General features: G+C 39.7%; 1 protein-coding gene and 1 long non-coding RNA gene across 2 annotated transcripts; both read right to left on the minus strand.

The window, feature by feature from the left end:
* Positions 1-6,103: 6,103 nt before the first annotated feature.
* LOC311265139 lies at positions 6,104-7,051 on the minus strand. The gene is made up of 3 exons (XR_014623543.1): positions 7,022-7,051; positions 6,829-6,888; positions 6,104-6,698 (listed from the first exon to the last, which is right to left on the minus strand). It is a non-coding gene; the product is annotated as an uncharacterized lncRNA (long non-coding RNA).
* A 95-nt stretch (positions 7,052-7,146) lies between these two features.
* On the minus strand, positions 7,147-22,787 carry LOC311264778 (tumor necrosis factor receptor superfamily member 14-like; the record flags this gene model as incomplete). The annotated part of the gene is made up of 7 exons (XM_084365878.1): positions 22,033-22,787; positions 20,396-20,530; positions 19,253-19,346; positions 18,799-18,924; positions 14,230-14,385; positions 7,435-7,522; positions 7,147-7,348 (listed from the first exon to the last, which is right to left on the minus strand). Exons 2-7 carry the CDS (start codon positions 20,432-20,434, stop codon positions 7,147-7,149), a joined length of 705 nt encoding a protein of 234 aa, XP_084222004.1. The 5' UTR covers positions 20,435-20,530; positions 22,033-22,787.
* Between the last annotated feature and the right edge of the window lie 2,232 nt (positions 22,788-25,019).

A 25,019-nucleotide genomic window follows, 5' to 3' on the forward strand; every position in this document is an offset into this window, starting at 1 on the left:
CCGACAGGGAACAACGGCATTGTACCAATTACACCTAAGGCACCAAAAATGTTCAAAATATAGCGTAATGAATTGTATTATTATTATTATTGTATAATAGTTGCATGTACCTTGATGAAATTCATTATTTCAATATAAGTAAATATACTTGGAAGGAATATTACAATGTAATGTAAGTGAGAGATGACACTTTCACTCTCTTCAGCTTTTGAAAAGAATGTAGGATATAAATGATGTGCACACACCAATAGATATGCAAACACCAGTTCCACACATACACAGGTATTGAGACTGTAATGTACTCATGCTCTATCAGCGAGCAAGCTGTTATATGACAGATATGAGGAAGTGGAAATATAAGGTCACAGTGTATATTCTATGTGAAATGTTACTTTTGTAAGTGCATGTTTTTGTTTTTAGTATTGTGACAATTAGCACTTTAAGAAATTCTGACAATGACAAAATGCGAAAACATTGTTTTTATATATGATATCGCGCTATTGTAACTTCTTGAAATTAAACAGGAAGACACTCTTTCTGATTTTTTTAATTTAATGGCGCATTTAACTTATATATGAAATAAATACATATAAAAATGTGTGTTCAACCTGGTTACATGGTTTACTCTCATAATGTCTAAATATAACATTGGTGCCATTCCTGTCGAACGACAGACAAGGCTGCTTTTTTCTGAAATGGCGCTCGTGAAATAGGGCGTAGTAACATGGAGGCCGTAGTTTCTCGTAGCTTAGCTTCGGACATTTATACCTTCATGACACTTTGGGCAGCATTGTCCATCCCGTGCTGTGTATTCCTTTGGTCGGCAGCACAGCGTTGGTATCGTGAGGGCAGCGACGTAACCTATAAAAAAACAGTGTATATCCGAGTTAGCTCTGCTGTTTAAGCTAGGCTAACATTAGCATATGTTTGTCCACTGCGTGGTAACTTGACGTGAACAGTGGGCGTTACTTACCGAGGACAACAAACGTCGAAAGCATTATAACACGGGCTATTTAATTGTTTCATTATAGTCAGGTTCATTATATTTAGATTTTAACCTTTGTGGGAATTTTTTGGTGATTTGCTAAACTATACATTTTTCGAAAGGTTATTGTATAGGGAGTCAGAAAATCAATGTTTGCATTTGCTCAGATGTCTATATGGCGGCCATATTGAAGTTTAAAAAATGGCCGCCGTTAAACTTTAATTTGTAATATCTCGGCTTCTGAATAAGCTGGAATGTTGATTTTAACTGCTAAACCCACATTTTCAGGGTCAGGGAATCCAATGGTGCTAGTTACAAAGCTACAAAACTTTACCACATTAACCAATAGATGCATAAGTGGGCCAAAAATGACCCGGTGTGGTTGTTTTCTTGCAATATCATTGTAATGAAAAGTTGTTCGCATTTAATATTCCATGCTCCTCAAAAAACATGTTTTTTTTTTAATCATCCCATTGAAATACATCCACAATATGGGTAAAAAAACTACACATCACAAGCAGTTGCTCAGATAACTCAGAGTTTCTTTCATTGAAGAGTTTTTTCTTTGAGTTTAATGTAGCTAATGTAAAACTTGGATGTTCTGGAACTATCGACATGCACATTTAGACCACAGTATGATTAAGCAACCTTTTTAATTAGACAGTTTCTGTACATCATCATAATCATCAATGCTTTCATGCATCACGGCTTGGGAATCGTCATTGTTCTGGCACTGGCTGCTGCACTGACACATGTCAGTACAGGCTAAGTCCTTAGCTCTGCGGGGCTCCTCCCAGAAGAGCAGTCAGATTTACACTTGCATTGTACCAACTCAAGGGTCGCCTTTGGGGCTGGGAGGACCTCTGTGGTCACTGGTTTGAGCATGCCATCCGAGTGCTTGAAGTATCCATTTTGCAGAGGATCCAGCTGTGGATCCTGCAGAGCAATGGCTGCCTGTGCCCATACTCTTGTTTGGACATGGACTCTCAAGATGTGCTGCTTCAGAGCTCCACGTGTTGGAGGGAGCTTTTGCCAACAGAATTAATAAATTTATAATGAAGTACATATTTTCTTTACTTTGACTTAAAATACCACATTCTCCCACAACAAGGCAAAGTCTTTATTATAAAGACTATAATAAATAAAACAGAACACTATTTCATTGCACAAATTCCAGGCTCAGTTCTCTGCATTTAGCAGCCGAATAGATGAAGGAACAAATGACTAGGAATACCAACAGGTCTTCCCAAGAGGCTGCTTATATCGCCATCCTGATGGCATCAGCACAAATTCTTTATGTTGCTCCTGTATATCAGCAGCTCACTGAAGTGACCAACTGCCCCTTCACAGAACTGCAGTTGTCAGTATGACCAGATTTATTGTGCTTTTCATCGTTTTTACCACCTTTTCTGTGCCGAGTTGGCAACAAATGCAGTTGAGTGACATCCCATCCACTTCACAGCTGGCAGGCTGCACTTTACTGCTCAGCAGTATGTCAGTGTGTCAGGATGTTTGTCTTAAGCAGCAGTCAGCACCACTTTCACTTTTCACCTCATCATACATCAGTAACAATATTATTCTGTATCCTAAAGATGCACTGTGGAGTTTTGGGGAAGACATTTGAATCAGAAGAGAGAGATCTTCAGTGACTTATTTTTTTATACCTAAACAACCTAAATGAACAAACTCTTTGTTTTCATGACTAAATAAAGTGAACAGACTGAACTTACAGTGATAGTTCAGGTCTTTTGATGTGGAGGTTGTATGAGGCAGATATTATGCAGCACCGACAGGGAACAACAGCACTGTACACCTAAAGCGCCCAAAATGTTCAAAATATAGTGAACACTGAAACAAATGTTTTTTTAGGTGGCTAAAATACATCTTGCTGTCGCTGCTGTTCAGCAGTACAATGCTCTGCTTCCCTGTCAGTGATACACACTGCTTCTCCACACGGGGAGAGCTGACGGTCATCTACTGCAGGTGACACACTGACGAGGATAAGTACCTCATACAACCCCACAGCAAAACACCTGTCACTCTAAGCTTTAAGGTTTATTCACTTATGGAAAAAATGAATAATTCTGAGTTTGTATTATTACCTTATTAATATTATGAGTATGGAAATTCTGAGTTCTCCAAAATTACATAGTGCCCCTTTAAGCATGTTTAGTTGAAATATAGGCTATCAGGCATGAAGGACTGGCTCAGTGTCTGAGCTGAGTCCTGAGCACATTTACTGGAGGTTTGACATTCTCATCTCTTAGGTAAACAATCAGAAATGGTGCCAGGCTTAAAAACTGTCCAATAATTACTACTAAATTCATCGTTGTTTGGCTTCAGCAAAACAAAAAACAATGTGATCATTTTTTCATCTATTTTGACATTTTGACCAACTCCACTGAAACAATACAAAGACAATATTCATATTTATAATAAATGATTTCCTTTAACAACAAGTTTTGGAAATCAAAAAAACCCAAAACACCTGTGTGAAACATTGCACAGGTAAACAGGTTCATAACAGGTGATAGTATTATGATTGGGTGTGAAAGGATCATCCTCAAAAGGCTCCGTCATTCATAAGCAAGGATGAGACACTGAGAGATTTGTCCCATCATGTTGATGTTCATGACACAGCATCCGTCCTCTGTTCCAGTTACTTGATCCATTTCAGTTTCAGTCTGTCTGGTGTTCAGATTCAACCTTGAGCTCTGTGTGATCTTAATGAAGATCAGTATATAAACTACTTACAGTCTTTCATTTGCTCCAAGTTGTATTTCCAGGAATCTCTGTATGGTTAGAGGAAGAATCTTCATCTGTCGTCATACAGAGTACAACATGGTGAAACTAGTGTTTTCATGACTAAATAAAGTGAAAAGACTGACCTTACAGTGATATTTCAGGTCTTTTGATGTGGAGGTTGTATGAGGCAGCACCGACAGGGAACAACAGCATTGTACACCTAAAGCGCCCAAAATGTTCAAAATATAGTGAACACTGAAACAGATTTTTCTTTTTAGGTGGCTAGAATACATCTTGCTGTCGCTGCTGTTCAGCAGTACAATGCTCTGCTTCCCTGTCAGTGATACACACTGCTTCTCCACACGGGGAGAGCTGACGGTCATCTACTGCAGGTGACACACTGACGAGGATAAGTACCTCATACAACCCCACAGCAAAACACCTGAACTGTCACTCTAAGCTTTAAGGTTTATTCACTTATGGAAAAAATGAATAATTCTGAGTTTGTATTATTACCTCATTAATATTATGAGTATGGAAATTCTGAGTTCTCCAAAATTACATAGTGCCCCTTTAAGCATGTTTAGTTGAAATATAGGCCATCAGGCATGAAGGACTGGCTCAGTGTCTGAGCTGAGTCCTGAGCACATTTACTGGAGGTTTGTCATTCTCATCTCTTAGGTAAACAATCAGAAATGGTGCCAGGCTTGTAAAAACTGTCCAATAATTACTACTAAATTCATCGTTGTTTGGCTTCAGCAAAACAAAAAACAATGTGATTATTTTTTCATCTATTTTGACATTTTGACCAACTCCACTGAAAACAATACAAAGCAGGGCCGGTTCTAGGCAGGCATATATGAGGGGGCAGTCAGAAATGTGAAGGGGGCATCATGTGTACACATCATGCTCCAGCACTTTTTTCTGTGCTTATAGTAACAGTGTTTCTTCACTGAATTGGGTTGTTAGCTATGTGTCCAACCCCAACTTGGAGAAGTGGATTGCACTTTGTCAGGCCTCTACCTTCAGACCTGTCCAACTTGGGTGTCCCACCTGAAGACTAAGCTCCTGCTGGTATAGGTCTTAAGGTCAATGAGGCACGCAAACCCCCTGACCACAATAAGGTGGCAATCCCTCAGGGGGGGAAACTGAAAAATAAAAATGAAATTAATAAATTTAAAAAAAAAAAATCCTTCATCCAGATTTTATCAACTAACAACATAACATTTATCTTAACTGGATGGCCTAATTCTCAAAAAAATCTTAACCTAAAGTAGGACTTCACACACTATAGTCAATATTACAAAACTGAAAGGTAGCCTTTTGAATAATACAAAAAATTCTTCTCAAACTAGTTCTACTTCTACCTCTACTTCTCAAATTGACATCTACTTCTACTACTAAATAGAGATCTACCTCTAATACTACTTCTCAAATTGAGATCTCAATTTTGTACCAAATGCACGCTTTGGGTAGTTACCCAGTATTGGCTGAGATGGTGCATTGCCATTTAAGCTCAGCCTGCTCAGCTTTGGGGCAGCACTTGTTGGGGGGATGGAGGGAGGTGCAGGAGAAGCAGTGCTTGCTGATGCTAAAGGTGCAGTTATGCTAGCTGCTGTCTCTGATGTACTAGCAACAGCATCATTGCTACTACTCTTAGTACATGCAGGAGCAGCACGACACTTTTTAAAAGCTCTGAAAAACCGATGCATTACACAGCATTAACTTTCTCTGTGTGAGCTGCTGGAAGCTGGAGCAGAAACTAAGTAAGCTGGCTTTGTAAAAAAAAAACGCTGTGATTGTATGAAACAAAACAGTGCAGGACTTCAGCCTGGAGCGGGGCTTTACGTAGGGGTCTGCCAGACACAGGTCATTTGTCTTCAGTTTGTCACATGCAGTGGACGTGGGCACTGATCTCTGTGCTTGTAACGCTGCTGCTTCTTCAAAGTGTTACTGCTCCGTGGCGAAACCTGACACTACACTGTCAGGCTGTGGCTCATTTGCATACTGCAACAGTGATTGGATGTTTACTGAGGGCTGAGGGGAGGGGAGGGGTGTGTGTGTGGGTGTGTGTGCTGCGCAGCCTGTGAATACACGGACAGCGGAGGGACAGAGAGATGAAGCTGATACTGTATTGTGTGTGTCCCTTTTTCGGCGGATTTTTCTGCTACTGCAGATCATTTTGTCAACTTGTAATATATTAATTTTGTGAGTATATTAAAACCTGCTTTCTCAACTTCTAAGATTTTGATTTGAGGGGGCAAGTAATTTATTTGAGGGGGCGCTGCCCCCTCTTGCCCCTGCGTAGAGCCGGCCTCGATACAAAGGCAATGTTTCATCCTTTACAAGTTTTGGAATGCAAAAAACCCCAAAACACCTGTGTGAAACATTGCACAGGTAAACAGGTTCATAACAGGTGATAGTATTTTGATTGGGTGTGAAAGGATCATCTTTAAAAGGCTCCGTCATCCATAAGCAAGGATGAGGCCAGGTGGAAGGAGAGATTTGTCCCATCATGTTGAAGTTCATGACACAGCATCCGTCCTCTGTTCCAGTTACTTGATCCATTTCAGTTTCAGTCTGTCTGGTGTTCAGATTCAACCTTGAGCTCTGTGTGATCTTAATGAAGATCAGTATATAAACTACTTACAGTCTTTCATTTGCGCCAAGTTGTATTTCCAGGACTCTCTGTATGGTTAGAGGAAGAATCTTCATCTGTGGTCATACAGAGTACAACATGGTGAAACTAGTACTCTGCTTTAAGACATCCCATAGGGAGCTGCAGTACTCTGTGTACCTGCTCCAACAGCAGATCTTAGCCAGAAGCTTGGTCAATGCAAACTTCACACTGTCGTCTGTCCTGACAGCAGGTAGTTACACAGTGTTACAGTTCAGCTGGGACTAATTTAATTTCAGTCCTCTCCTGTCCCTGCATCCTTCATCTGTACATTTACGTAACCGTCTCATCCTGTGGAGAAAAATATATTAAGTTTAAACAGACACATGTTGTAGCCTACATTTATAAAGTCATCATATAATGTAGCTCAGTCACACCTCAGTGCTCAGTCAATGAACATTTCAATGCACTGCTGTCTCACCTGCTGGTGTTGATGTCCGCAAACATTTAATCCCCCTGTTTCTTCCGTTCCTACATCGTTCTTTTTTGTGAAATATTGCTCGATTAGTGACATTATTTCATTATTTAGAAGAAAAATAATTCCTACTTACTACTGTACAGTGCAAACAGTGAAATAGACTTAGTGATAACAGTTAAGAGGGTATAAAACATACCAGTTTTCCATTCTCTGAATTTTTTTCTGTAATAAAACATTAACAAAACACCACAGTTAACAACATTGTGACATAATTTATTATTATTTTCTTGAAGACTTTTTTTAATCATCAAGTTTTTTTGTCTAAATTAAAATCATACCTGTGTTTACGCATGTTTTTTTCTTTCTGGGATAGTAGATCACAAATACAGTTACTGCTACAACTAATAAAGAAGCCACTACAACGCCGACCACAACTGCTGTCACGTCTGATGTTTGTTCTCCACATTCAGCATCAGTTGAAACAGTTCCTGATTTTATCAACTGAAGATTTAATGGTTCACATCTGAAATGAAAAAGGGACATTTTGAAGGACACTATGAATTTACTGCAGTGTAAGACCTTAGCTGTCTGCTGTGAAGCTTCACTTACTGTGTGTGTGACAGACAGGATGTAAATGTTCCATCTGAATATTGTCCTTCACTGCAGTCAGAGCACTCAGTGTCTCTTTGCGCTGTTCCTGTACAAATACAAATGATATCTGTTGAAACTAGTTGAGTATAAATACTATGAAAGGATCAAAGTGTTAAGTGACATCAGCACATTTCAACAGACCTGTCTGATTTCCTCTCAGTGGATTTAAACAACTATTTGATTGTTGAGATTTTTATAGCAGACACTTAAAAATGAATTCAAAATATTTATTTTGTCTTGTCTTCACAAGTTTTTATCCCTGACTTTCCTGCAGAGGTCACCGGGGAAATGATCATGGGCGATATTCTGGCATCGTTTGTGGTGCAAAGACTTGTTCTACTTGATTGACTGTAAAGGAGGAATCACACCAGAGTCATGAACAAACTGAACTAAGTTATCCAAATGTCATTAGCTTCAGTGCTGCATGCAAATATTTAAGAAGTGACATTTTTGCTAATATGTTATTATAATAATGTAATATGCGAGGTCAGAACTAGATTGTCAAGAAATTAAATAAATTCCATTTTGCCAGTGTAACATCCTTTTTGTCTGAGTAACATCGCCCTGACAGATAGAGTAAGATTCTTCTGCTTTCACACACACACACACACACACACACACACACACACACACACAAACACACACACACACACACAAACACACACACACACTAGGGTCAAAAAGTCTGAGCATCTCTGACTGTTTGTCTTGGGGACTAATCCTGAGCCATCTTGCCAGGCTGGACCACAAACTTAGCTTAAAGCTATGGTCTAAGATTTGAAAGATTTATCATTATTATTAACATCATTTAGATGGTGGTTATGGCCCAATAGTACGACCTACACAATGTGAAGAGCAAAAGGAACCAAATAAATCCATTCTCTCTAGCGCCTGTAAAACTGCAAAGAAATTGACCAATAGCAGCCATCCGGTGCGGATGGGAGTTTCCCCTTGCTCAAATTTGCACTCTCTCTCTCTCAGGCCCTCCATCCAATCCCCTCGCTCACTCCCCTGCTCCTGGTCACCCCTCGTCCCAACCCACTTACGCATTTGAAACTACAAGCTGGCAAGAGGTTTGTTTGGCCCTGAGCAGTTCAGGTATGGAGGGAAAACAGAGTGACAGTAGCAAGCGGCCTTTGCTTGCCCCACCGGCAAAGGCTGAAAGAAAGCGCAAGTCTGTCACTGAAAAGACACAAAGCGGAGATGTGACATAAAGAGGGCTCAAACCCGAGTAAACATTGGGTCATCATTTGAACGGTGGCGAAAGCTCCGTGAAGATATGGACCTGAAAAGCGATGCTGATACAGCGGAGTTTCTGTTGGACAGGTAATCTTTCGTTTTTATTGTGGATGTTGTGACACAGATAACTTTTATGCCGATGCTGGCTTATGACTGTGAAAGCTGCCGTTTTTTTCTGTTATTAGACGATGTCGAAACTATGGGTGTAACCACCATACACTCCTCCTTTTATGAACCCTGGCTGTAAGTGGATCCATCTCTTGTTATTTCCGATTTATTTTCAATTTAAGAAAAACAAGGAAAACAAAACTGTGTGACCACCCCCCTCCTGACTGTACACTTGGTTGCGCCCGTAAACGCCGGCTTCGTTTGAAAAACCGCTCAGTCCGACTGTCACTAGTGGTCATGGGCATATAAACAAATGGAGGGAGTAGCACCAAAGCGGAAAAAGCAGGACCAACAGGCGGACTTTCGCCTTTTTATTCAGACGGTAAGCAACTAGACACCTAAAAAGTAGTGCTATGGTCAAAATGAGCACGCTAATGTTTGAATAAATGTGAAACAATTATCGTGTTTAAATGGCTCAGTATTAAAGCTAGAATGAAGATACAGATATCATAAGGGATCCATTGGTACCAACCATGGCATGATAGCTTGTCGGAAAATGGGCTGAATAATAATGGAAAAACTTTTAAAAGGGGTCCATTTGAACTCTGTATCATCCTTGTGTGCTGTTTTTTTTTCTCCATCTCCCCCCGGTGTGTGTGTGTGTGTGTGTGTGTGTGTGTGTGTGATTGATGGTTTTAAAATTCACTTGGCACTGAAACAGGCTTGGTAAGGTTAAAGCAAATAACACTAGCAGCAATAAAAGCAGAATATTCAATGCATCAAATTAAAATGATCATTAGGGTCAGTCATTGTTCTAGTACAATAGTGGTATCTGGTCACAATGCAGGCAGCACAGAGAGAGAGAGAGGGACAGTCACAGGCAAGATGGAGGGAGAGGACACACAGAGACCTGCTCTGAAGAAGTAAGACATAATATGAGTCTAAACAACATGATAACATTATTTTTACCTAGTCATAGATGTCAGCAGTAAACTAGTAATAAGTGCATAATATTAAAATTAAAATGATCAATTATCATTAGGGTCAGTCATTGTTCTAGTACAATAATGGTATGTGGTCACAATGCAGGCAGCACAGAGAGACAGAGAGAGGAAGAGTCACAGGCAAGATGCACAGGAGAGAACGCACAGAAAATAATATCCGGGGAAGGGCTCACATTTAGACCCCCCCCCCCCAATATCTATACCATGGTTACACCCTTGGTCGAAACAATTTCTGTCTCTGCAGTATTGTCAACACTTGTTTACTTGTTCGACTTGAGCCTCTATGTTAGCATTGTATGCTAAAATTGCTATCATGTTTACACCAAATCATCCTATTTATTTGCTCGTGGCAGCTAAATGAAGCAGCAAATAATGCAAGTAAGATGAATGACTGAATGAAATCGTTACTCCACATTCAAAGCTGGCGCTATATTTGGTTTAAGCCTAAGTAAATACCAGTGTGTATCTATCGCGAGTCTCGTTCATCTTGTCCGGCGCGGCTTCCGTAGTGCAATCAGCTGCGAGGGAGACTCGCGTGAACGCGAAGCGTGCCTCCGTGTAAACATAACATAGTGACTGTTTAGGCTGTAAAAATTTACTAAATGACGTCGTTTCGAGTAAACTCTGGATGTAGCCACTTCAGGACACTTGGATTGCAGCGGATGAGCAGTATGGAGGAATATTACAAAGTTTTTGTGTAGTTTTATGGACATTTTCCACTGGGTCGCCACTTATGCTCGTTATATGGATTGTTCCTGCCGGAGGGAAGCACCGCGGGTCTCCAGATGCACTTTGAGGAATAAAAAACTACACCGGACTTCTCATCAGCACGTGGGTGAGTCGATAATGACTGAATTTTGTTTCAGAGTGAACTATTCCTTTAAGCAAGTGCTGCGTTTTATTTTACCATCCCTTCCCTGAAGTACACACACAATTTTACTTTTTAACAAAATGCCTTTGTTACAACTGAAACGTTGTTTCATTTTTGACTTCCATATCTTATACCATGAAGCCTTGTGTTTTTTTATAGGATGTTGTTTTCTTTTTAAAGTTTTCCTGTAGCCAACGCAATTGAGTAAGGTAGGTAAATAAGCTTAGAGTGGCCAGATTGATTTATTTGACATTCAACTATCACATCAGAGGACATAACTGGAGATGTTCATTGGCCAACATTTCTGTCTAAAAACTGAAACAAAGCTGCGGGCTGGATCCCTGCCCTTTGGCCCCTGAAGTTAGGCCGTTTCACCTCTGGGTAGACCGGTTGAAATAAGTTAACTGTCCCTATCGTGATAATAACTCAGATGATAACCCAGTCACACACTTAAGCCTCAGTATTGGTCCACTAAATTGAAGTTTATCAGCAGTTAACATCAAACAGTAGAAATGCAGCTAACTTGGTTAAGCTGATTTAAAGCAACAGTAGGTAGTTTGGACTCATTACTACCCCCGGCTGGTTGAGAGGCGCAATTATCTGTTACTAGAGTCGTAAATACTGTCGCTGTATGAGCATCCCTGGGGAAAATGAATATACGTGAATTTGTTGACAGAGTCGGCTAATCACAAAATCATCTGAAAAAAACCTCAACCGAGTGCCAACAACAAGCTAGATTCAGAGATAGCAGTTGGTAGTTTGTTAGCATATAGGCTGCACAGCACATTAGCATGCTAGAATTATTCTCATACCGAGTTGGTTATAGTGATTGCACCGACTAAGTTACTTCCAAAACACAACGCTTGGGCGTGAATGTGTTTAGTAACGCCTAAAAATGTAACTATTTTTCCGGGAGTTACTAAGTACAATCGCAAGCTGACATGTTCGACGTAATAACTACAACCAACTCGGTATGACAACAGTAAGTAGCATGCTAACGTTACCTCCCGATCCCGATCACACTGTTCAACAATTACGTTGATTATCTGCATGAACTAAGGAATCCGCAACTTTTCAAGACAAGACGCTCGTAGTGTTTTAGTAAGTTAGTCATCGTCTACAGTCACTACATGAAAACGTGCAAGCTGACGTGTTTGGCGTAATAACTACAACCAACTCGGTACAACAGTAGCTAAGTAGCATGCTAACGTTACCTCCCGATCACACTGTTCAACTATTACGTTGATTATCTGCATGAACTAAGGAATCTGCAACTTTTCAAGACAAGACGTTCATAGTGTTTTAGTAAGTTAGTCATCGTTTACAGTCACTACATGAAAACGTGCAAGCTGACGTTGTGTTCGGTGCAATAACTACAACCAACTCGGGACGACAACAGTAGCTAAGTAGCATGCTAACATTACCGATAACAACAATAGCCTGACGTTACCTCCCGACCACACTGTTCAACAATTATGTTGAACAGTGAACTTAACTTTCTTAGTTATGCATGAACTAAGAAATCTGCAACTTTACAAGACAAGACGTTCATAGTGTTTTAGTAAGTTAGTCATCGTTTACAGTCACTACATGAAAACGAGCAAGCTATCGAAACGGACAGCATTAGCTTATCTCCCGGCTTTATTATGGTTATAAACTGTGGACAAATAAAGCCCCAATAAACACCACATAACAACAAATCAACTCAAAGTAAAAGTCGGTAAGATAATAAATATGTATATATGTAATATATGACTTACAAATCCAGTAGCATCTAGGCTAGGTCTCCATCAGTTCTTTCAGCTCGCACCACCGAGTGGTATCCGCGGGTCATTCCGACATACCGCCACTCCGACGTCGACGTCTAGTTGTCGTAATGGTGGCACTTCCATTGATTGAAAACGTCCCACCATTTGGACAAATTTTTCCTCCTAAGGTCGGAATGGCGATATTTTTTCCTTTTTTAAACGTGTTGCCATTCCGACACATCTTTTAAAAGGGTTAAGGTTAGGGTTAGGGTTATGGGTTGGGTTAGTATTAGTCTTGTTGGAATGCCGGGACGAAACTTTGTCGGAATGGCGGAACGTTCGCATGTCGGAATAGCGGTATGTCGGAACGGTGACATGTCGGAATGGCGGTATGTCGGAATTTTGGGATGTCGGAATTTTGGGATGTCCGAATGCCAGCATGTAACCCCACCAAGTGTAAGCTGGTCCAATATTTATCCATGTCCAGCTCATGTTATATCACTTTCTCTTTTTCTTTTCTTCGCCTCCTCAGACAATACCTTCTTGGCTTTTTTAGCTGGCTTGGCCATGGCGTTGGTTTACAGAAAATCCAAGTAACTGCTGGCTAAATCCACCGACGAATAAACACGTCATAAAGCAGGTCGCACTAGACTTCTTTACGTCAGGTATGTCGCTACCCGCTCTGGGAAGTTACGCAGTGCGGTTGCTGCCGGCGCGACCCCCCTCAGGCTGCAGAGGCGTCACCGTTCATCCTATTAACTGTTATTCTACCACTTAACTGAGTTTAGAAATATTATTTTAAGGTCGAAAAGCTACCTAGTGTTGCTTCAATATAGGCAGAACTGCTCAGGCCTGTGGGACCTGACCAATCAGAGCAAACTGGGCTTTTCAGCAGGGGGCCTTAAAGAGGCAGAAGGTAATATGCAGACAGAGGGTGAACAGAGGTGCTTTTTCACATTGAAGCATGTAAACCTATTCAAGTAGACCTTACTATTAAAGGCTCAGTAGGCAGCTTATTATAAATAAATAAATGAAGTGATGTGAGAGCAGAGCAGACCTCTGCGCCTCCTATAGGCTCGGTTTTCAGCCTGCAAAGAATCTGGCCCGTGACGGAAGACTTTGACCAATCACAGAGCAGCTGAGAGAGCGAGCCCTGTGATTGGCTGTTCTACTAAAGCAGATCGCGTTCACGTCTCTTCGGTGAAAACCCAGTCTGCAGCAATGGCGGATGACCAGACAGGAAAGATTGCGATTCCACGATTGGAAACACCCGCTTTCAGTGCAAAACAATCTAAGAAGAGGATTGGTTGTGTGGGCTGATTTACCATGTAAACAGCCAGGTGACAGGGGCTACCGATAACGCATTGTCGGAAGTTGCTAATACGCTAGCAACCTTCTGCTAACTGTAGCCATAGGCATACGGCTGCTGCTAATACAGGATCAAGTTTATGTTGCTACGTTAGAGTCACTAACACATCGCGACCGTCTTATGAACTAATTCAGCGCTGTTCAGTATTGCCTCTTGTCGACATGGGGGTAACGCATTTTATCCCAGAAGTATAGCTACAAATGATTTGTGTGTGTGTGTGTACGTGTATGAAGCGCGTGCATCAGATGCCCGTGCTTGTCTGGTGGGAGGAGCTTGGGTCAGCTGAGGAGATGAGACCCGTGTAGACTCAACAATCACCTTTTTTCTAGGATTGCTGCCTACCGAGCCTTTAAAATTTTTAACCTGAAAATGAGCTTAATATGTCCCATATAAAGTCAGCACAAGAAAACCAACCTTTGTGACGGATGTACTGTCCTGGTTTACAGCCTGTGTGTTTCTGTGCTGCCATACAGCCGTTCTCTGTAGTGTCCAGACAGAAGAATCCCTCCAGTGGTTCACAAACTGTGTCTGACGATGGAGTACATGACGTCTTCATTTCCAAACCAGAACCTGCAACACACATAGAAGTTACTTGTGGAAAAACAAAACTATTATTCAGTTTAATCTATTAGAGACAAAATCTTTAAGTCAGAATGAATGGGATTCATCAGTCATGGTCTGTAAATACAATATTCAAATCTGGATGGATGTATGGATGCATAAACACCACCCAGTGAGATTTTGATTTCATTGTGGCAGGAAAAGGGAGAGATGGAGGTTGTTCTGGAGAGAAGGGTCAGTTCTATTATCACTTCAAGTCCCAGTAATTCTAATTTGCTTACTGCTGTTTAAAAATGAGGAAATACAGAGCTCAGAGAACGTTAATGATATTAAGAGCTAATAACTTGAGTGTAAAAATATACACTGCTCCTCAAAAGTTGCGAATCACAAAGAATTTGATGTTTTCCATTAAAACACACAAATTCAACAAATGAGTTGCTAAATGAATAGAAAATATAGTCAAGACAGTGACAAGGTTAGAAATGATGATTTTTACTTCACTTTACTTTGGTTAAAGAATCCTTCTCTTGACATTCACCTTTGGAAATTCTAGCTGTCAGTTTGTTGAGGTAATCTGGAGAAGTGTCACTCTCTGCTTCCTGAAGTACCTCCCACGTGTTGGATTGGCTTGTTGGACACATCTTACATATTATACAGTCAATAGAGTTGAGATCTGGTGACTATGCTGGCCACTTCATTATAGACAGAATACCAGCTGATTTAGCACCGTAACGTAAACTTGCGGGGCCCCTCCGCAACTATCCTTGAGTGGGCCCCAATTAACATTTTTTATTTTTAAGGGTTGTCGGGTGGGGGGCGGTCTGCGGTCTGCAACATGTGTCCTAGAGGCTCTTTACACCTGGTATTATCACCTTATTTATTACCTTTGTGATCAGATGACAAGTGGTCAGCTCTAAGTACGTCTGTTCACACAGGCATTAAAATGCGTCTCGACAGACTGCTTGGATCTCACCCCCCCTCTGATAAGCAAATGCAACACACACAAAATGTCAAGACTGGTGGGACAGAATTGTAATTGGTAAATTTACCGACCAACACTTGCTAGATAACACACATTTAATCACTTTTTTTTTTTTTTTTATGTGGGAAACTGCGACCGCTGCTACACATAAACAACACACATCATTAGTGCACGCGGCTGGTAATGATGCCAGGAGCTCTCCCTCAACTGATACTGAAGCAATGGGATGCTCTGCCTGAACTGATGTTGAAGCCCTGGGGCTAGGCTCGCTCTCTCCTGGCGCTGCAGCTGCGAGACGCACAATGCTCTCTACCCGAATTGATGTTGAACCCGCGGGCCTGCGCTCTCCTTGTCCTGGTGCTAAAGCTTCAGGGCGCACAGTGGACTCATCTGACAGTAACACTGGGGTGTCTCCCTCATCTATAATGTACCCTGTCTGTTGATCACTATCTTTGCAATCAGGCTGCCCTGTTTCATCCCCGTCAACCTCGCTGTTGCTTTCTACATCTTCCTGGCCGGCTGTGTGTGGCTGTGTGGCTATAACATTTCAGAAAAAAAGTTGTTAACTAACATGCCGGTTAATATTTTTATTATAGCTTGTATTTTTATTTATGAAACCTATCCTGTATTTATGACTCTTTTGTGGCAGGCAGTATGTCTGTAGGCTATAGACAAATTTTTAAGACAAATTATCCGTAGGTTAGGCTATATGAAAGCCAATGAAAAAAAAAACTCAGCTAAACTAACTTCACACAATTAGGCTGTTTATTTTGCTAACACTGTCAGTACTTTAGCTGTCTAACACTGTCGGCTATATGAGACTACTCACCTGTCATAGCTACTGCATCCTTCACGTCTGACAGGATTTACCGTTCCAAATAAAGTTGTTATTTTCAGAAGCTTGGCAGTAAATTCATCAGATTTGTGTTAATTGTGCCTTTTTTGGGCACCACTTTGATATTTGCGTTTCATTTTCAAAGTGTCTCTGACCGTGGTGCCGAGCTGTCATTGAGCTGTAGCCTACTGATTTGAATTCCTGCCTAACGTATCAATTGGACCAAAAGTCTCTGACATATCAAAGAAAACTATGGACCAGTAGTTTTTATTTTATTTTAAATATTTGTTTTATTTTTATGCTCAGAATACAGACAATATCATGACGTGAACCCTACATTGCGGTTAAAAAAAAAAAAAAAAAAGATAGTTGTTTTAGGCTACAGGCAGGGGTGGGGCCCATATGGGATGCGGGTCCCCCCGCCTGGCGGGGACTGCGGGGGTTTACTTTATGGCCCAGAGCTGACTGCTTCTTCCCTGAATAGTTCTTCATAGTTTGGAGCTGTGCTTTGAGTTGTAGGACGAAGTTGGCTCCAGTCAGGCCCCGTCTACATGGTATGACATGCAGCTGCAAAATGAAGTGATAGCCTTCCCTCTGAGATCCCTTTAACCCTGCACAAATCTCCCAATTTATTCACTTTCCCACCCGCAGACCATCACATTTCCTCCACCATACTGACAGATGGCCTCAAGAATAATAAGTCTTCCTCTGTCCAATGTCTGTGTTTTTTTTGCCCATCGTAACCTTTTCCTTTTATTGGCCAGTCAGAGATAAGGCTTTTTCTTTGCTACTCTGCCTAGAAGGCCAGCATCCTGGAGTTGTCTCTTCACTGGAGAAGTTCAATCTGGAGTTTTGTTTTTTTCATTTATTGAAGCTGCCAGTTGAGGACCTGTCAGGTGTCTCTTTTTCAGACTAGAGCCTCTGATGTACTTGTCTGATAAACTCTTTCTATTCTTGTAAAGCTAGTTTATGCTGTTCTTTGAAGGGAGTATTACACCCTGTTGTATGTGTGACGCACACACAATGTATGGTTACATATGATTAAATTTTGTTTATGTTTTTATTTTGGGAGTGATATTTCTGTTTGGGGAATATTTTATTATGAGCCATAATGACCAATTATCGCCTTTTTGAAAGACTAAAAGCTGCACTATAATAATACTCTGAGCATTTCAGTTCCAGCAGCCGGCAGTGTAGCACTTTGGTTCTCCTATGGACTCTCGTTAACTTCCTTATTCCGCTCAGTGAAGCTGCAATGAACAGAAGCATTTGCACCTGTCTCATTCTTTCTCCTATTTCTACAAGTCTGACGAGGTTTACATTTTGTATAAGTACATAAACATGTCGATAACATTTCAATTAATTGTAATTTGTAAGGGTAGCACATTACCAACCAACATTTTTTGGAAAATCAGTTCATTCTTAACTGATCTATTATTGGTGTTTGAGTTTTGATGAGTACGTTTTTGAATTATAATTGAATTATAAGCATTTTGAAAAGTGAAACTTTACAAGTCTTCATCTCATGCACTTTTACTTAACTGACAGTCAATATGCTGTATTTTTATTTGCACTATGATAAATAAGGAAACATGTGAGAACGCAGAAACTGAACATTTTATATAATGTTTTTCCTTTTGATAGGTATTAACTACATAAAAACCCTAACTCAGTTAAAGGGCTGAATGAGGATTCTCTAATACAGTATTTTTATTTGCACTATGAGAGAGGATGAATATGGAGACATGTGTTTGTATTGTTGAAATTGCACTGGAAGACAGAAAACACAATATAGAGAAGAGAGGTATATTTTGCATATTGGTAAATAAATCTGCTGAGTGAAGCTGCACTGAACAGAAGCATTAGCACCTGTCTCATTCTTTCTCATGTCTCTACAGGAATCTTCTCTGTTTATAGGTTTTCAGTCTGACCCTGTAACATATGACAGCTTTAGTTTCTAGACAATTTCTCACATTGAAAAGCCTTTCTCAGAATATAGACTGACGGGTTTCAGAACAAAGTTCTTTTTTCTGGCCATTTTGAGACTATAATGGAAGCCTCAGATGTTGACGCTCCAGATACCCAACTAGCCAAAGGAAGGCTAATTTGATTACTTCTTCAATCAATCAATCAATCAATCAATCAATCAATCAATTTTTTTAATGATCAATAAGCCTTTTAACACAAAAAACTTGGATTAACTAACATAATGTGATGTTGGACCATAAGAATGATGGTTGCTGAAGATGGTTCTCTGTACAGCTGAGTAAATAGTCCATTAGTCAGCCATTTTGAATTAAAATAGTCACTTCCCACATTAATAATATCTAGACTGTATTTCTTATCAATTTAATGTTATTTTAAGTGAATGTAATTGTGCTTTTTTTTAACGGTAATGTAGAACTTTTCATCATAATAAATGTCTTGTGGCTTAATTATGTGAAACAAGTCTGTTATGACACAAAACACGTCTCACAATATTTCATAATACATAAAGTTTTCATCAGTATTGAATCAGTCATTGAATAAGTCTAATTACAGCTTTTAAATCGAGGCATAGTCTTCAGTTTCTACTAATAGTTAGGAAATATTAACAGGAATCTACCTGCATCACAGTTTGTACAGGGAAAACACTGTTTTAATCCTGTAGGCTGATTCATGAAGGTCCCCTCAGTGCAGGGCACACAGGAAGTACTTTGGTCCTTGCTGCAGTTTGTTTTAACTCGGCTGCCTGTTGAAAAGAAAAACAACAGTTTATTTTCATGACATAAATTGTTTATATTAAATGGAAAGATATAATCTTAAGAGTATGTTGCATGTTTTCAGCTTGGCGAAGTGACAATTAATTAGTGTCATTCTTATTCCTACTTTACCACCAGATGATGCCAAATTTCAAAAAATCTTTGAAAAATATATGAAGTTCAGCTTGTACTGTTAAAACACCAGTGATCTGCACACAAGTGGTTTATTTAGCATTGTTGGCACCTGGCAGTATAACAATAGACTCCATATGTAACCCCCAAAGTGAAACATCTCTTCAATATTTAATAGGATCTTACCAACATGACACTTAGGACAGCATTCAGTCCCTGCCTGAAACTCCATTCGCGCACATGTAAGGTTCTGTCCTCTGGAGAGATTCATCACAAGTATCTGTGAAGAAGAACGGATGATTAAAGTAGAAGAACAAGAGTTACAGCATGAAATCACATGTGAGTCAATGAGTTCACATTCGTGTCATTTGACAGCAGGGTTATGAGGGTTACTTTAAAAATGTATTCTGATACAGTTATAAATTACCTGTTAAACAATGTAATCAGTATCACAATAATAAAGTAATTTAACTTGATAACTTGATTTACTTTTGGATTACCTCAGTACCAAACATATACATATAAAGACTGAAGAAAAGAAAAATCGATAAGATGACTTTTATATTTAATCTTCATAATAAGTGTGTTTTCTCTAAAAATACACACTTGTGTATTTGGCTTCACTTCAGACCAGAGTCATGTTGTGTGAGACTGGTGAAGTGTTGTCATGATGTGTGTGTATGTTCATGGTTACAGACCAGTATATCATTCTTTATTCAAAATTGCAATCATGTTACTAATCCCCCTCTTACCTGAATGTATCAGTAATGTAATTACTTTTTTTTTCTGTAACCTTTATAGAATAAAGTTACTGTCTTTTTGTATCCTGATTATGTAATCCTGTTACACGTACTCCATTACTCCCCAAGCCTGTTTGACAGTTGCTGGAGTCTTAAGAGTAAGGTCACTGTGTGGCCTGGCACATGTTAAATCTCAGCAACATTCCTGTGACATGGCCTTCATCTGTTAAGGTGGAGGTACACCAGTGTTTACCATATATGGTATATATAAAAAAGTAAACAAACTTTCCACCTAGTTCACACCTTCACACCTGTAGCCTGCTATATTTAAAAACAGCTCCATCTTGACTTTTACCCCACCTACTCTCTTCTTACTCAGAAGTTAAAGGCAGGGCAGCTGTTTATCATACAGTAGAACTAATGAAGCCTCTCTGATGAACACAAAGCACTTCTCCATTTTCTTTTCTTGACACTAAAATGTTTGTAGATGTGTGTGAGGGACAGAGTATAGAAAAAAGGTGTACAAAAAGAAGGAAATGTTGGCGAGAAGGAGCAAATAAAAGATTTGTGTAAGAACAAATTACTTTACCAGTAATAGTGACGGTGATAGTGCAGGTTTTCTTGTCATTTTCTACAGCTGGATCACAGTTTTTATGAGCTGAACATGTTATCTCACTGAGTTTTATGATGAAGTGAGATATAAAATCCAAAAGGAGGACACCATCTGAAAAATAAAATAAAACAGAATCCATGCAGAGATTAAACTAACTGCTGAGCAAACAGTTTATTTTGAGCTTCCTACAGTGATCAGACATCTTAAATGTCATGTAAATAAAAAAAACCTTGCTAACCTGATTTTAAGGTATAAACTGTCCACACATGAACAGGTGATTTGAAGTCGCTTACGTGATTGTTTTTAAAAGGTGAATCTTGTAAGATCTGGACATAATTTTAGTTTAAAACATTCAAAAAGTGACACAAACACAAAGATGCAGAAGGCTTTAGAAAAAACAGTCAAAACACTACACTGTTCAAAGTGTATATATCTGATTCTGATCACATCACTGTTCACACTGTATATATCTGATTCTGTACACATCACTGTTCACACTGTATATATCTGATTCTGATCACATCACTGTTCACACTGTACAATAAACACAGTCCTAACATGTTTGTCGGACCAGAATTCCAGTCCATGATCCACTCCCAGTGATGAATTACCACCCTGCCCTTTATTCTCATCTGCAGCTGCTCTCATCAACAACTCCCCCAGTGGACGTCTGTCATTACATCAGCTGACATCTTTGACCATCATCCCATGACATGTACTCTCTATGCACATAAATGTACAGCTTTGTGAGTCTAATACATACATGTTGTAATTTTTGTTATAGTATTTCCTTATATTTTTATTGTACTTTTTGTATTCTATACTTATATTCATGTCTGTTGCAGTTTTTAGCTTCATTTATTATGCACCAAACACCAAGGCAAATTCCTTCCTCTAAAAACAGATATCTTGTTTTTGCACACATCATTTGTATTGTATTTATCACCAATGTCTTGTACCTTTGTAATAAATGTCATGAAACATGAAGGTTTTTTGTGTTCACAGTAACTGAAATGAAACATTCCAACCTGTCTGAAAGAGTTTTATTATTATCATTATTATTATTTCTTTTATTTGAACAGGGACAGTGCAAAATAAAACATTAACCCTGTATATAACAAGGAGAGATGCATTGCACCGGGTTTTAGCAAGTTGCTATTTTCCACCCGTAGTCCCTGAGCAGGTAGATGGAACATCCAATAAATTAAAAACCGTTACTAAATTCACAGTTGTGCAAAATTTCAATTACAAAGTTATGAACACACACAGTCCCACATCATTAAAACAATTTAAAACAATGTACCCCCCTCCCGCCAACTTTTATAAATAAATATGCCCCCCCATCAAATACACACACACACATAGATCCACCCACACACCCACACACACACACACCCACACACACCCCCCCACACACACACCCCCCCCCACACACACACACCCCCCCACACCCCCCCCCACACACACACACACACACACACACACACAAGTTTGCTGTGACAGCATCCAGCATTTTGCGTGACATGAAAATGTTTTACAATCCACACATGTAATCAGCTCTGTTGGAAGTGAGTTCCATTGATTTGTGGCAACAAAAGAAAAAGATGATTTACCAAATGAAGTCCTGCGTTTAGGAATACTGCACTCTCCTCTGGTGACTGATTGGGTAGCTCTTGTTGTTTATTCTGAGCAGAGTGTAACCATTTTTTTCAAAGGAGGAGCAGTAGCATTATGGATGATTGTCAGGGTTTTAAGGGGTAATTAAAGGGGAAAAGCTAGGAGAGGACCCAAATGCAGACACACACAGGAACGCACACACACAGGATCACACACAGGCAAACACAGGAGACAGTATAAGGGGAACAGAAAGCGAGCTTTTAATAACTAAAGCTGAATTAAATACAAACAAGGTGAACACAGACAAACTAACAAGAGAACAGAATACAAAAACTGAAATAGCACAAAGGCTAACACAAAGAGCAACAAAAAGCAAAGTATAACTTAAAAGAGAAACCAAACTACAAACATACCAAACTGGAAACAAGAGGAGACACTGGGGACACGAGGAGACACTGAGGACGAAACTGGGAGATAACACAGGGAAGACAAACCAAGACGGACAAGACGAACACAGGCTAACACAAGCTAATACGAAGGAGGACGGGAAGACACAGAAACAGGAACGGGAACATCAAAGAGAACGGCGGAGTGACAGCATACACGGACCAAGACAGAGGGAAACATACGAAACACCTGGACATGAACGAAACTATCCGACAAAGACAAAAGGGAGAACAGAGGCTAAATACACAGACACTAATGACGAGACGAGGTACAGGTGAGTGAAGACGGACGCGGACAGGTGAGGTAATCAATGAAAAACCACAAGAGGAAGTGACAAGTAAGACACGACACACAAGGGAACAATTTCAAAATAAAACAAGAAACTAAACCAAACATACAGAATCATGACAATGATTTTAAACCGTAGGCATACATTTGTGTGCATTATTAGATTTTAAAGATTTAAAATACTGCATTTGGTGAGTATATGACAGTGATGATACTGACGTGTTTTTTTGTTGTGAATCTTAAGGGCACTTTTATATGATGATTCAAGTGGTTTTAAGGCTGTTTTACATGCCTGAGACCAACTTGTCATGCAATAGAAAAGAGTTTAGTGCCAGCTTTACTCAAATGTGGGTTACAGTGGGTGTTCAGTATGCCTGCTTACACAGACCTGTGCTTGTTACACCAACAGAATGAGCTGTTCTCAGGATTTAGTATCAGTGTGCACCTCCAAAAGTTTTATTTAGCACTTACTGTGTAACAAAAGGATGCAACAATGACACTGAGAAATGGTGAATATATGGGTAACTAAATATATACTTAGTAGTAATTATTTTGGTCTTTACAATTTTAACAACTTGCAACAATGAATCTGTGCAGATATAAATGAAATATATCAAATAAATAACAAAAAGTGTTTGAACTAAACATTGAGCAGGTGAAATACTGCCCCCATTCATCTGGAGCAGGTGGCTGGAAATTACAAATTGCTCCTTTAAAGTGGCACTGCACACTTCAACATGGTCTTTAAGCTGTAAACTAAATCATATGACTGTACTGTGATGAAACACATCAATGGTGTTACTATCAACATTTATTACCAAATGTATATCATTTAAACCATTTAAACCGTCCCATAGGCAAGCATCCCACTGGACTGCACACTGTAATAAACTGGAAACTGTCAGACATGTACTGATATACAATAGATCTGATCTGATCACAGGGGTTTTGGCAGCTTGCTGGGAGAGGCAAGAGTACAAAAAGCAAGTTCGAGTTCATGAGATTGAATTTTTCTCCAACTGTGTTGTGGCCTGTAAGACCAGACTGGGCACTGCAGTATGCTTGTGTGGATACAGAGCTACTGAGTATTAAGCACAAAAACAAAACAACAGATCTAGCCCAGGAATATTACAGCTATAGGGGAGAAGATTCAGCCTGATCTTATCTGTAACTCTGCAGGCTAAAACAGCAAATACAGACGCTTTAACACAAATGTTGCAATTTAACAGCAGTGAAAGAGGTAGAAGTAGATGGAAGTGAACAGAAACCTGACAGGTAGCAGCTGTGCAGGCTTTTGGCTGCTTAACGACCACACAGCGAACTTAACTGAGACACACAGTTTTAACAGCTGTCTCTCTGAAAACAAGAAAACACAGCTCCTGTAGTCTACAGTACAGCATAGAGCCCGACCGATATATCGGCTGGCTGATATTATCGGCCGATATTAGGCATTTTCCAAACTATCGGTATCGGCATTTATAATGGCCGATAAATGAATATTTAAAAAATAAAATAAGAACAGATGAAACACCCTTCAACCATGTTATGAGTGTTGGCGTTGCATATTTATTCCACCAGAGGACACTCTACAACGTCCCTGTTGGTGGCACTCGTGTTTAGAACGCCACAAACCCAACAACCAGCTGATCCAGCCAGAGTCGGGCAGAGCGAACCAGTTACCCACGACTGAGATCATCGGTGGAGTGTGTTCATGGCAACTGTCACGAGAAATACATTGCTTGAATGACAATAAAAAGAACATTCTCATCAGTTCTCTTAACTCAAATAAGCATGACAAAATTTGTGACTACCATGTCCAGTTTTGCTGCTGTTAGCCGAGAGTGAAACTGACTTAGCTAGTTATTTTGATGTTCCTCTGTTCTGTTGTGACAATAAAACAAACAAGTTTATTTTTAAACTGCATTATCATATAATTTCAGTGAGGACTCATAAATAACTACAAATAACTAATGTTACGGAAATCTGTTGTATGTTTTGTTACACGTTTCTGGATTTTTTTTATATATATACAGTACAGACCAAAAGTTTGGACACACCTTCTCATTCAATGAGTTTCCTTTCTTTTCATGACTGTTGACATTGTAGATTCACACTGAAGGCATCAAAACTATGAATTAACACATGTGGAAATATGTACTTAACAAAAAAGTGTAAAACAACTGAAAATACGCCTTATATTCTAGTTTCTTCAAAGTAGCCACCTTTTGCTCTGATTACTGCTTTGCAC

Source organism: Pagrus pagrus, assembly GCF_965226575.1.
Source record: "Pagrus pagrus genome assembly, chromosome: 11".
Lineage (NCBI taxonomy): Eukaryota > Metazoa > Chordata > Actinopteri > Spariformes > Sparidae > Pagrus > Pagrus pagrus.